The 14862-nt window shown below is 29.8% G+C and overlaps 2 protein-coding genes and 1 long non-coding RNA gene across 3 annotated transcripts in view; 2 read left to right on the top strand and 1 right to left on the bottom strand.

Moving 5' to 3' along the window:
* LOC106681543 (serine/threonine-protein phosphatase 6 regulatory ankyrin repeat subunit B) overlaps positions 1-4418 on the top strand; it is a gene marked incomplete at its 5' end in the record, with an annotated part of 23121 nt that extends 18703 nt beyond the window's left edge. The window contains 2 exon segments of the mRNA XM_067044784.1: positions 357-364; positions 1712-4418. Of these exon segments, the coding sequence (XP_066900885.1) occupies positions 357-364; positions 1712-4210 (2507 nt within the window).
* The window catches only part of LOC136795147 (uncharacterized), a 60264-nt gene that overhangs the window by 37430 nt on the left and 7972 nt on the right, over positions 1-14862 (top strand). The window lies entirely within an intron of this gene.
* LOC106681545 (monocyte to macrophage differentiation factor 2) overlaps positions 10922-14862 on the bottom strand; it is a 14469-nt gene continuing 10528 nt past the window's right edge. The window contains exon 6 of the mRNA XM_014421896.3: positions 10922-13538. Coding sequence (XP_014277382.1) covers positions 13365-13538 — 174 coding nt within the window. The 3' untranslated portion in view covers positions 10922-13364. The remainder of the gene's footprint in view (positions 13539-14862) is intronic.

Below are 14862 nucleotides of genomic sequence, written 5' to 3'. Positions count from 1 at the left end.
AAAAAATTAAATAAAAGTAATGATAATAAAAACAACTGAAAGAACTTTGAAATGAATAATAATGTTGAAAATTTACAGTTATTGAATTAATATAACAATGAGAATAAAACAAGATGATACAGAATGCAATAAAATAAAGGATCAGTAATATCTAAATAAATAATATCTATAACTAAGCGCACACATATATAGCTAATTCTAATCGTAATATAATGAATAATTATGTTGAGTTAAGAAAAAATATAGGCTGATTTGGTCACTTGGTGAATCAAAATCAGTTAGGAATATTAGAAGTAAGAAAGTACCCAGTCAAATATTTCTTTATTAGTTTTCCCTGTGGTTGATTTACTTATTAGTTCTTCTGGTAAGCGATTGAACAGATATGGTAGGTACTATATAGTTTGAAATACGTTTACCAAATATATTGTTATATTTGACTATCTATATTACAGTTTTTTTACTTTGCCTTTAATTAAGAACTTAAAACACAACAGAGTTTATTTATTTGTGTCTTGGACGTTTCGGAGACACTGCGTCTCCCTCTTCAGCATCTATAATTTAACAATATTTTTAAAATGAGTTTTTCTATAATAGTTCATAATCATTTGACTAAATTTCTAATCGTTTAAAAGACAAAAGTCAAATAAATAAATGAGTTTTTTAACACAATTCTACTAACTAACCTAATATTTTATCATTAGATGGACTGCTAGGTAGAAAATCACAGCTTTCAGTAGACAACAAATTTCTGCCTTACGAAACAATAATAAAACCTATTTAGACTTATGGATTAGAACTGAGGGAGACAGCTAAAAACTCTAACATCAAACGCGTTCAATCCTTTCAGTCCAAAGTCCTTCGAACAATAGTCCTAGATGCTCCTAACTATGTCAGCAATAATACCCTACTTAATATCCCATTTGTATTAGACCTTATTAAATCCAAATTCACCACATTCCACAAGAAGTTTGAAATGACAGTGGCCCAGAGACCTATTATAAATAATTATATTAGAGTTCTGGCAATGGCCAGATTCTTCACTGAAGTTCTGAGCATCTGTGGTTGACGCCCTTACTCATCCTCCACTGGCTTTTAATACCAGTAACACGGTTGAGAGGGAAGAGCCGTAAAGTCCGGAGTCCTGCTCTTCCCTCCACAAGTGGGGGAAGAACTCGATTTGGAGTTACCCAGGCTGAATGTAAATAGGAATATATGTTTTTTAATAAAATATATATATTTTATCATTATTGGGAATTATCTATTCATTTGCCTTTTTCTATTAAACAATTAGAAATGCAATGAACTGATTTCATAAAACTACTGGAAGAACTTATTACTGAAGAGGGGAGCAAAGTATTCTCAAAACATCTAAGACAAAAATAAATAAATCAAGCACTGTTGTGTTTGAATTTTTAACCAAAAGGAAAAATAAAAGATTTATTATTTTTTTAAAATAATTCTATAATACTGTTGACTTTAATTGGATGAGAGGAGAAGTGAGGCAAAAGAGAGTGAATAAGGGGCAGGAAAATTAAGCTTGCCCCTTTGCTAAAATTGACTTCCAGCCCTGATCCCATATGCAACAATATTGTTACAAAGTTGTCCATTAATCATACTATATATGTATAATACCTATAAGACAAATGGGAAAAGTAAATTTAGGTTTTGTACTATAAGCAATGTTTCTAACCTTTTAAAAAATTATTTTCAGGCACCAGAAGAGGTTGTTATAGAAACACCTGAAGGGTCTCAGCTACTGAACGGCTTTGCTGCCTACGATCAGTTTATTTTTTATAATGAAAAATTCATCGGAGAGAAATCGCAGGCAGCGACTTCCTTCTTAGCTCACCATTCGAAAATTCCTTTCGCGCAGTTATTTTCCAACATGAGAACTACTGACTACATTTTAATTCAAATTCTACATGCCCTTTATTCTGAAGACATCAATTTATCATTATATTTAGCAGAACTCGCCAAAGTTGTCTATAAAACAGATGGTGATGAAGAAGAAAATGATTGGATAAGGCAAAATATTAAATTTCCTTCAGAGAAAAGTTTCCAGGTGGTTAAGTCTTTGGTGAATTTAGATGGTAAAGGAATGATGAATATTCCAGCACCTATTTTAAAGGAAATCCTACTAATTGTGGACAAGGCGGCAGCTCTTGAAGCAGCCACAGAAGTAGGAAATATAGAAGTGGTCAAATGGATTTTACAATTTGATATCCATTTAGAACACTTGGAAACATTATTGAACTCTGCATTTTCTAAAAATAGAATAGACATTGTGAAGTTATTGATCAGAAAAGGGGCTCTTGACAATTTATCTCAACACGGAAAAGTAATTGACTTATTGAGTTCAAAACGGGAAACTATTCTTCATTTGGCTGCTCAGTCGCATCGACCAGCTGCTGTTACTGCTCTTTTGAAAGCAGGGTCGGGGCCGAATGCTGAAGACAATGATGGCTACACCCCTTTGCATAGAGCTGTAGAAGCCGGTGATGAAGAATCAGTGGCCCTTCTTGTCAGAGGTGGAGCCAAAGTCAATCAAACAACACTTTCAGGAGATCTCCCACTTCATATAGCTGTTTCAAAGGGTAATTTGAGAATGACCAAACTCCTGATAAAATTAGGCTCCTCCTTGGACAGTAAAAATGACCTAGGTTTCACTCCTTTAGCTGCAGCAGAAAACACTGTTGTTGCAGCTGTTGTAAGGTATATAGAGGATATCAAATGGGAACAAAGAATGAGTATATCAAAGAGTTGTAGAGAAAAACCCAATGTAGATGAGAAATGTGATAGTGGGAATCCTCGTTCTATTCTTAATGATATATTGTCAGATGAAATTAATAATTTTTTGACAAATTTAAACATGAGGGAAATTTTCTGTCAGGACAACAATATACCATTTGTAATTTCTTTATCCGAAATTGTAAACCTTTTTCTACGCAAAGGTGAAGTTTCAAGGGCATCCTCACATTTACAATTTATGTTATCCCTTAAAGCTAAGAATATAGAGAATGAAGAACTTTCTGAAATTTTGATAAATTTAGAGTATGATACTCCTGATATAAATATTAATCCGATTATGGATAGCTTTGGAGATTTAAATGCAGCTTTTATGTCATTTGACGAAAATGTCAAGTTTAAAAATGAAACAGGGCATACAAACCTACACATATCTGCCTCTAAAGGTGAATTAAAAGCTGTCAAAGCATTAGTTTCGAAGGGTACAGACATTGAAGCCCTAACAAATGACAGTTGGACTCCACTCCATTTCGCAGCATCTCAAGGACATAAGGATATAGTTGAATTTCTAGTACAGAAAAATGCCAATGTAAACGCTAAAACATCAAATCAAGAAACACCATTACATTTGGCTTCAGCCAACAATCGTGCAGAAGTTGTGGAAATACTTCTCAAAAACGATGCAGAGATAAATGCTGAAATGAACCCGGACTGTATGAGCTCTCTTTATGTAGCGAGCCGTGCAGGCCATTTAGAAGTGGTTGAACTGCTGGTTAATGGTGATGCTTCACTTAATGAGAGGGATTGCGGCAGCTACAATCTGACGCCACTACAAGTTGCAGCATTGAATGGTAGGGTTTCTGTTGTCAAATTTCTCTCCCGCCATGGTGCAGACATTGATGCGAGGGATAGTGCAGGGAACACAGCGTTATACATTGCTTCTTGGAATGGGGATAATGAAATGGCAAAAACACTTATTGAACTAGGTGCTAATCTGAGGTTGCGTATTGGGAAGGTTGGCTTCACTGCTCTCCATGCTGCTGCCTGGAAAGGTCATACTACTACAGTCCAACTTCTTTTACAAGGAGGAACTGAGCCCAACAGTAGAGACAACAGCTATGCCACACCCCTCCATTGGGTGACCACTTTGGAAGTGGCAAAGGTACTTCTTAACCATAGAGCTTCTGTCGACGCTAGAACTGTTAACAAAGAAACACCACTTCATAAAGCAGCCTCTCTGGGACATGCAGACATTGTTGGAGAACTCCTCCAATATGGTGCCGATATTAATGCGAGAACAATCGATGGAAAAACACCCGCCTATGAAGCTATTTTGAATAATAATTACTTGACTTTGAAAATCTTAATAGAGAATGGCGCTGATCTTCATGCAATAGGTCCTAATGGACAGACAGTTTTAAATTTTGGCATAAATAAGGGAATGTTGAAGATGAATTCTGGTTAATGCTTGTTGGCTGATAATCATGATCAAATAATGCTTCATTAATCATAAATGGTTATGTATTTGAACTTTAGAATCATATATTTAACAAAAATTATTTCACTTTTGTACATTGAAATTTTAACTTTGTTTAGCTAAAATACTCAATTCTAGTAACACAATATTATAATATTACTTTGTTATGAAATAATATTACTTGTTTTGTCTTTTATCTGTAATCATTAAATTTACATTTCCACAATTTTCGATGCCAGCTCCAAGATTTTCATATATTTGGTAGTGAAAAAAGTTCTGTATGCTTTGTAAATAGACACAATTAATAATTGTAAATAGACACAATTAATAATAATAATAAAGCTTTGTAAATAGACACAATTAATAATAATAATAAAGCTTTGTAAATAGACACAATTAATAATAATAATAAAACCCGATGGTTCGATGCCCATACCACCAATCGCTCTCTATGTACATTCTTCCAGTGATGCCCCTCTAAATCCAATTCTACTAAATCAGTTTTAATGCAATCCTCCCATATACGTTTGGGTCTGCCCCTTGGTTCAGTGTTTATTAACATTATTGGGATTCACTCGTTACTAAGTCCTACAACCTTACATGCTGCAATGTTATAACCTGAATTATATTTAACGGGTACAGTTCCCTTAATTCAGCATTGTGTAGTTTCCTAAATTCTCCAGTTAATTCATCCTTCTTCTGTCCAAATATTTTACATAATACTTTATTTTCTAAAATCGTAAGACACTGTTCATCCCTTAGTGTAAGAGGCCACGTCTCGCACTCATAAAGAACAGTGGGAAAGATAATAGTTTTGTAAATTACCTAAATACTTAAACCTATCTATCTGTTCAAACCTATTTCCTCCTATATCTATATCACCGAAATTGCTAGCGTTTCTACTGCTAACCATGTATTTTGTTTATTTCAAGATCCAGTTCCTTATTAGAGTTTATTAACGCGGTTTTATTTAGTTCTATAGTTTCCATGTCCTTACCTAATAATATCAAATCATCAGCATACCCAAAAACTGGTATTTTACCACCCAAAGTTAAATCCTTTTCGGTATTCATTACACTTTTAAACCCGACAACCTCAAATTTCACAGAACAATGATTACCGATTTGTAACTTATTAAACGTTTGGGTCATGCACATCCGTACGAGATTTACTATTATAATTATTAAAGAAAATCCAAATTTTTTCAAAATAGTCCTTTATTCTTCAATAAACCTATTTATTATGCTATATTGTATGAAACACTAAATGAGAATTTTAGAAATGTTCAACACAGTCAATGATCTCGTACGTATGTGTATGACCCAAATGTTTAATAAGGTACAAATTGGTAACCATTGTTCTGAGAAATTCGAGGTCAGGTCGGGTTTAAAACAAGGTAATTCTTTATTACCTATCTTATTTAATCTATCACTGGAATATGTCATTAAAAGTGTGATGAATACCGAAACATGAGTATGCTGATGATTTTAGAAATTTTCAAACCTATTTTAACAGAACATTAACATTGTGTGTTTTTTCATTTTCTTCCTCCATGGCCTTAAATTATCTGCCTCCTTGTATGGTTTATGTTTCTGCCCAAAAGTATGAATAAGTTACCTTCAATTCTGAATGTTAAATCCTGTTTACAGAAAAAAATAATCTGAAACATGGAAGGATCCAAGGAGCATTAGGGCCATTGTTTTCTGTTTAAATTTAATTGTTAAAACCTAACTAAACCCTTGGAAGTTTACTATAGGCAATGAGAGTAATTATGCAACAGTTTAAGGTTTGAGGAAAGAATTGGAAAAGAAATGAAGAGTTTGAGACAAGAGTTGGTTAGGGATTACTACAGAAGTAATTTAATTACATTTCCAATTAGATGTTTCAGTTGCACAATAATTACACTAAAATAATCGTTCAAGATCATTCAAAATATCAAAAATTGGTAAACTACCAAGAAAAATTACAATGAAGTAATCCTATTATTATTATTATTTATTAAAGTATCAATGCTTACAAAACATCATCAATAATTCATCACTGTTTTCGAACATCCATTAGAGTAACATAATTTAAAAAGTTTTTGAATTTGATCCAATGTCATTTAATATTAAAAAATTAATAAGAACAATTTACCCTTTAACAAACCTTTTATATTAAAATTAAATATACAAATTGAAATTAATTACATATTTACACTAATTTGAATTGATGATCCAATTCCACCATTTAGTGAACAACTGAACATGTTTATTTCTCTTTATCGTAAATAGTCATTATTGGAGCATATAGTTATTAAATGCCCCAATATTTATTATTTACAGTTTGTATAAAAAGAAGTTTGTTAACTTTGATAATAGGAATGGTGGCTCCTTTTGTTTTGAATTTGAACTTTTCACAATGACATTTAATTTTTTTCTACTATGTTACTTTTACACTTAAAAAAAAAAATGTAAAATTGAGACAAAAGTAAAACATAGATGATTTTGAAAACAATAATTATGTAAGCATTAAATAAGTAAATTTTTTTTTTAAATGTTGCTTGGATTAAGAATAAGAAGGAACATGAAGAAAAAAGAAAAGGATAAATATAAAAAATTGATAATTTAATCACAATAATAAGACTTTTACACTTTTAATGTCATGGAAAAAAAATAATAATATTACACAACCATGAGTAAAGAGTAACATGGAAAAACAATCAATAATATTATATACATTAGTTTATACAGCAACCAGACATTCAAGAGGTAGAGAATGGTACATTATATTTTTCAAAATCTTGAAAGAACTATCTAGAATACTGAAATATGGTTATAGTAATACAATAAAGGATTGTAATGTAAACCATTCTTTATATTTAATAACTTCAGAAAAATGTTTAGTGTAAATCAAATATTTAAGAACACTCTATAGAGCTTTAGAAACTTCTTTAAATCCATAAAATAATTACCAGCTAATGGGTAAAGAAATATTTCATCATTGTAAAACATGAAAAGATAATTTAGTTTTATAATTGTTCAATCCAATATTTTCTTATAGGTGATCCACGGACTCTGTAGGATCATTTTGAAATTATTTTTGCAAATAACACAATAAATTAAATTAAAATATTTGTCAAGCCATAGATTGCAATAAGTACCTCTTTACACATACATCATTTTCACTTGAAATATGAAGGCAGGCCATGACATACAGATTTGTAGCTTCAAAGTTTAAAGTTGCAAAAACAAAGACATGAGTGTATAGATATATTATATATATGAATGTAGGTGAAGTAAAATTTAAAAAAAAAAATTATTCAATTATTATGGGGACATGAAATAAAATGTCATCAGATTGGCACATGCACCCAACAGTTTATGGGCAAACTTGTTTTAGAACAGATGTTTCATTCATGCATTCTTCTTCGTTCTCCATTAACTTCTTCAGTATTTTGAACCTAGAAAAAATATTTTTTCTTCTATCTCCTTAAGTTAATTATTATAAACTTTAATATTTTATATTTATATCTTGTTCATTACTAATAAAAATGTGAAATGGTTAATTAATTTAAACAAAAAAATTAAAGGTATTTTACAACTTAAGACCTGTCAGACCATTTCAATGAGGATACGACTTAACTGATATTAAAGATTATTACATTCAGGCTTTTTGAGAAAATGAATTCTATAAAGTTGTACTTCAGTCCAATTGCAAAAACATCCAGAGCATTTTTATTCTAAAACTATTTTTGCAACTTTAAAGTCATTAATCTTCAGTTGCAAGGAGAAGTGTTGCGATCATGGGAAATTTCAGTTTTCGACGGATATACATGTTTTGATGTCCTCTGAGTCCAAATAACCAAGTCTTGCAAAATGGTCTGTGTATGAACAGCCTAGTAGCTCAAAAACAGAAATTCATAAAAAACTGAAAGTGTATATTTAAAACTGGTATATCTTATTGATAAAATTAACTGAACCGAAGTATCAATGTACAATTAAATGATCTTTAATATCAGTTAGATTATATTCTCATTGAAATGGTCTGGTAGGACTTAAATGCTGAATTTTCAAAATGGCTAAAGTACTTATTTTACCATATTATTTTTATATAATATATATTATACTATATAATGTATTTATATATTATATAGTATATAATTTTATCTTATTGATAAAATTAACTGAACCGAAGGTTCACTTCATTGAATTGATTTTTCACATTTTCATTTTATTTTCTCAAAGAATGGCCTTAATGATTTTGATTAAACTCATAATCAATGTACAATTAAATAATCTTTAATATCAGTTAAGTCGTATCCTCATTGAAATGGTCTGACAGGTCTTAAGTTGTAAAATAGCTTTAATTTTTTTGTTTAAAATAATTAACCATTCAAATTTTCATTAGTAATGAACAAGAGATAAATATAAACTATTAAAGTAATTAATAATTAAGTTAAGGACAAAAAAAGTAAAAATAATTTTTCCAGGTTGAAAACACTTTTTGGTAATAAGAGTAATACTATAGACATATTATACAGCGTTGTAAAGGCTAATAGAGAAGAAAGAAAAATGCATAGATAAAACATGTGTTTTAACATGAGTTGGCCTGAAAACTAGCAGGTACATGCGTAATATTTCATTTCATGTCACCATGGTAATTGAATAATTAGTCTTTTTTAATTTTACTTAACCTATACTCATATTATATACACCCATGTCATTCAGTTTATAGAATAACAAACTCCATACAATTATTCTTTATATTTTCAATATTGATTCTATGACAATGTAGCATTGAATAAACGTTTAAGAATATGAACTTTATATTTAGCAACAAGAAATATTAATAAAAGTACTTTCCTGAAAACTTGAAATTTGAGTTCGTCAAACTGTCAAATGAAAGGTTCATTTGGAAAATTAATACGAGAAAATATTTCCAAAGCAAAAAATTTAGAAATATCTGTTCTAATTGGTAACTGAAAGTTGTATGATACGCAAACTGCACCAGATTTTAACTAAACTGTTCCTGAAAGTTCAGGGACATACTCAGTTTTACAACTAAAATGTTATGGTTTTTATCGATTTAGGATGTCCTTGCTAATTGGATGAAGGTGTCCTTAAAGAATTTTTTATTGGAACCACTAGTTTAGTCTATTAAAATGTTATTACCACACATGTAGTATCATTTTCCAGACCAATGTGGCCTGTGGACCACCAGACTAAATAACAAGAAACTATATTCTTTGAACTTTAGAAGAATTTGTAGGAAGCTGGCAACACTGACAACCTGGAAACACTGTTGTGAAACCTCCTTATAATTCAATTGTATTTATGATTGTTATATGTGGAGTGTTATATAGTTAATGACCAAATAAATATTTCGATGAGTTGTTGGAAACATTAGCAACTTTTATTAATTACCAATAAACCTACAACTTTTTGTTTTTGATACAGATGTGTAATGAACGATAGAGAGCAATTAGAGAAAAAAAGAAATATTTTATATATGTACCATAAAAGGATATTTCAGTTTTGGATTCCATTTCTTAATATAGTTTTATACAAACAAAACATTTTAGTGATGGAAAGCTGATGATTTTGTAATCAACAAGACAACTTTTATCAAACTTATAAAACTCATTGATTTCAACACAAATTATAATAATGGAAAACCAATTAACTAAAATATTTATAACTATAAACATTTACTCAACTAAAACTACTTGCAATTCAGTTATAAAAACATTTTTTTTTTTTTTTTGCTTTACTATTAACATCATTTAGTCTTGATAGTCCAGCCTATGAATACAAAATATTACAATATAATCATGACAGAAAAAAATACTACAAATATTGCATAGATTAATACATTTCTGAAATGATCATTAATTGTGAATACTTCACTATCAAGAGGAACATATGTATGTATTTCCGAATCTCTACAAGGTTTTTACAATTTATAAATTATTAGCATAATTTACTAATTTAAAACAAATTAGTAAAATTGAACTATAAGATAAAACAAAATATTAGCATCAATAAGCTATCACCTACAAGAGTATTGACAAGATCTAGACGTTTAAACAATACAAAAATAATTAATATAGAGATAAAACAAACACTGAATCTCATTTCGAACCTTTGATGTACTGACATTAATGTCAATAGATCAAGCAAAAGAAAAGAAAATCTTGTCAATAAAATATCTCATCAGGTTCACTTAATATTGGAATAATAGAGAGAACATTTCAAAGTAATTACAAACATAAAAATGAAGTATAACAAAGAAACATGGTTAACACCACTCTTCAAATTAGTAATATTTCTAAAATTATTTCTACAAGGAAATTATCACATAAAAATGACATTTGAATTAAAAAATTAAGGAAATTGACCCAAATAAAAAAATATCAAAAATATACTTCATTACTTGTTATATTAAAATCACATTTACCAAATACAGTTAGGGAATAAATCTCAAAGGCCAACAAGTACATAAATATACTATATTCATTGTTTACGGTAACTATTTTTTACTATCACCAATGTTCTTTGCATTAGACCAAAATCAGTAAACTTACTAAATCCATTGACATTGGTTTAAAGAAATACCAAGTAATGATTTTTCTGTTAAAATAGAATTTGAAACAATAAAAATTATTTTTATTAAAATTCACATAACTATATTCCAAACAAATATATCATATATCCCATACCCCCCACAAAAAAAAAAAAAAAAAAAAATTAGTTAAAAGGGATCGACTTTTTAGTACAGCATTTCAAATATATGATACCTGACTGTCCAAACTAGTGATTCCGACCTTTTTTTGGTGGCGGAACCCTTTTTGGTACTAGTAGGAAAATGGCAGAATCCCTATAATGTCATTTAATACAAATAGAGAGTCAAACATTGTCTTTTCAGCAAAAGCAAAGAAAGAAGAGGATACTAAAAACAAAACCTGTGCAAAATTGAAGGAAATGTTAGATGAAAAAATTCAAAACTGTATTGAGTTGACCTGAAATAATCCATTCTTAAATTATTTACCCCTGGAAGAGGGTCACAGAAGCCTGGTTGGTAACCACTGGTGTAAATAATACAGATTTATTTTTCCTTTCAAAGAGAATCAAGCTATTATAAGAATTATACATTATACATGTCACTTTAAAAGTTGGATACTCTAAGTAAGGTTAACCATGGCTAGAGATAATCAGCTTCCACTAGTGAAGGTTAACCACCACTGAGCATTATTTGTGATTTTTATTTTCTGCAAACCCTGTTATGATTAACAATGTTTTCAGAAATACTGATAAATTTATTAGCTATTTCCGTAAAAGACCTATATTTCTGTTACTGTAGATCATTAACAGCACCATAAACTGAGTTGTAGGCCATATATCAACTGAAAAGGAATCCGTTGATGGTTTGTCAGAATAAGATATAATACCAACAACAGAATTGGAGTTCAGTAGTTTTTAACCAAACCAAAACAAAAAAAAAAAAATGAATATATTTGTTATATTATGAAAGAGAGATTCTCAATTACTGCTATGAGATCTTTTCAATTTCCCCATTTATAGATGAGTAACCATCGACCTTCATTAGTGAAAGTGACTTGTTTTTCAATTTGACTATTCAACTTACACTAAGTTTCTCACAGTAAGTCGACCATGACTAATGAATGTTGACATTTTCAGAAATATCAACTCACACTGTAACATATATATACCATAAGTAACGTTAAAAAGAACTTTTCAATAAAAATAAGAGATAACAATCAAACAAGGAGCTAAACAATAATACAATAAATAAATTTGAACAATAAATATTCAAAGTGGTAGGCCATATATAAATAAATATTTCTGTTTAAGCAAATGACAAATTAAAAAAAAAAAATCAAATGTTTTAAAGTAATCTTGAGGCAAGTGTCTCTGTGTATCTGGTGTGAAAAAGTGTTGGTTCAATTCCCATCTGGAGCAGTTAATATTTATTTCTCAGCGGTCCTGAGAAATGGATTGTCTCAACATGTCCATTCTAATACAAGAAGGCAATCTCTGGACCGTCATCAGGGGTAGACAAAAAAGATAACTAGATCTACTTGTCGAACTAATTATTCCCACCAATACTAGTAGAGTGATGTAAGGGATCAGAACATATGCAAAAGTGGATTTGTTTACTAATAAAATACTTATGACAAAATATGCAACCTTGTTTTATAATTTATAATATTTATCACTTGCTATTAATATTTCATTAATTTAGATTAATGATAGGAAATTTGGGGCCAAATTATGGTCTATGTAGAATTTTTACGGGAGACCTATAAAAGCTTATCTTTAATTAGAATAACATCTTTCTTGTTTCAAAGAAGTATTTTCCCAAATATAGGTCAAGGTTTTTAGCACCACAAGACTGCAGCACCTGGTAAAAGCTTATCGAGAAGGTCAAGGTCCGTATGGAGCTCAAGATGAGTGGTTGATTTAACAAAATAAGAGAACCAATCTTGAAGCTTTTAAGAATCAAGATGATAATTAATTTCAAGGAACAAGGTATAAAGGTTACATGGTATCATAACAAGAGAATTTCTGATGTACATGATGTTTAGAAATAAGAATTAAGAATACTAACCTAATTAGGTAAGTTTAAGCAGAAACAAAAAGGCATGTTCTAATTTTAAAACTTTATAATTATAGCTCTATAAGTGAGGAGTAAATAGTACCTAATTTAAGCATGCTTCATTATTTTTGATATTTATAAATTAAATTTGGAAACTGAATTCACCTTATATTCAAGCAAATACTATCTACTCTCATCGTTTGATTTCTGGATGAGTTACATTGAGTACGTTTAATGGAAGCTATGTCAAAAACCCAACTTCATAGATGTGTATTAAATACCATTTATTCAACCGTACATTTTTAATTATTCAAAAGAAATACTGTTTATGTTCTTAATAGCATTCGTTAGCTAAGAATGGAAGAAGCTTGAAAAAACTTCAGGAAGATGCAACTAACTCGAATGATATGGAAGAAAATCTAGGAATAAACAACTAATATAAAGGTTGTTCGAATCTCTTAGTAACCTATTTTAAAATCTAAAAGTAACTAATTTGTACCAGTGCTTCTATAAACCAAGAAATAAATAATCACAGTGGATACAGTTAACTGTAGAGATGGTTGAGGATGGCGAAGTAATGACTCACAGCAGCACCGGCAACAAACAGATGCCAAATAGCATGAGCGCATGGTATCTTGCCATCACACTTAAAGAATGTAATACCAAGAATGTATAGCGCACCTCCTAATTTCAGCATGAACTCTCCTGGTCCTAACGACTAATAGCAAAAAAGAAAAAAGTCAGCTAAAAATTAATAAAAGAATAAATCCAAATGACAATTATTACACTCATTATTAAAAGAATGCATTGTATAGTTGACCATATATTAATATGAGTAGAAGATGTTCAGGGGTCTGGTCTGCAAAAATAAACAAATAAAAGAAACTTATTTATTTGTGTCAACGTTTCAACCTGAATTTCAAGCCTTCATCATGGACTCAACGAAGATTCCATTAAAAGTCTTTTAACGCAATCTCACTTTTAATGGAATCTTCATTAGTTCTCATATAAAGGCCTGAAATTGAGATCGAAAGGTCAGCACAAATAAATAAGTTTTGTTTATTTTTTGCTGACCACACCCCCGACCATCTTCTCACATTATTAAAATGTACAATTCACTGACTTTAATTGTGACAATGTTGGACGTTTTCTGTACCCATGTTTTTTAATGTCTCTTGATCCAATTTTAAATTTTTTTACAATGAATTGTGAGGTGAACTGAGATAATCCCAACATTCTACTGATTTATTTATAACTCGTTACTTATTCAAACAGTTAGGTGATCCTATCTTTATTGGTATAATTTGATTCAGTTAATTTATGGTCCATTTTGGTGGAATTTTGTTATCATATTAAATTTGCATTTGAGGGTTCAAATTTTTATGCATTCTTTGTTTTCTTTTTAAGGAAAAACCCTCACTACTTATATATCTTTATTTAATTTTTGGACATCTGTCCATTACCTAGTCCAATTTTACTTGTTCTCTATTTTATATCTTCCCTCAATTTTTGTTTGATTTGTCTTGTCTTTTAAATTCATCTTTTTTTAAAATATTTTTTAGTACAATATGCAGGAGAAGAACAGATAGATGAATAAAAAAATAAAAAAATTTTAAAAGTCAAAATAAATCTCTAGGGAAATATGAAACAAAGGATAAGTAAGATAATGAACGGATATAGAAAAATTAAATAAAGAGATAGAAGTAGTAATGGTTTTTTCCTTAATATTAAACATTTTGCTCACTCTGTGTGTTCATTTGATTAAGGAATCAAACATTAAGTGAAAACTATAAGCTTATGACAAACTAACAATTGATTACTATACCGTAACTGTACGAATAAGATTTTTAATATAAATTTATGAATTGGTAGTTCTTAACTTAAATGATTTTCTGATTTTCTTCATTTGTAAACATTAATGCTAAATATAAATGAGATGGTCAGGGATGCGGTCAAAAAGGAACAAAAAATAGTTAACAATTATTTATTTATTAATAGCTAACAACTACTTATTTATTTAACTGGATATGTCACTTTTTTTT

This window comes from Halyomorpha halys, unplaced genomic scaffold, assembly GCF_000696795.3.
Source record: "Halyomorpha halys isolate HHAL.00 unplaced genomic scaffold, Hhal_1.1 Scaffold346.1, whole genome shotgun sequence".
In the NCBI taxonomy this organism is placed as follows: domain Eukaryota; kingdom Metazoa; phylum Arthropoda; class Insecta; order Hemiptera; family Pentatomidae; genus Halyomorpha; species Halyomorpha halys.
The sequence above is the reverse complement of the archived record's forward strand: the minus strand, read 5'-3'. Positions and strand labels throughout refer to the sequence as shown.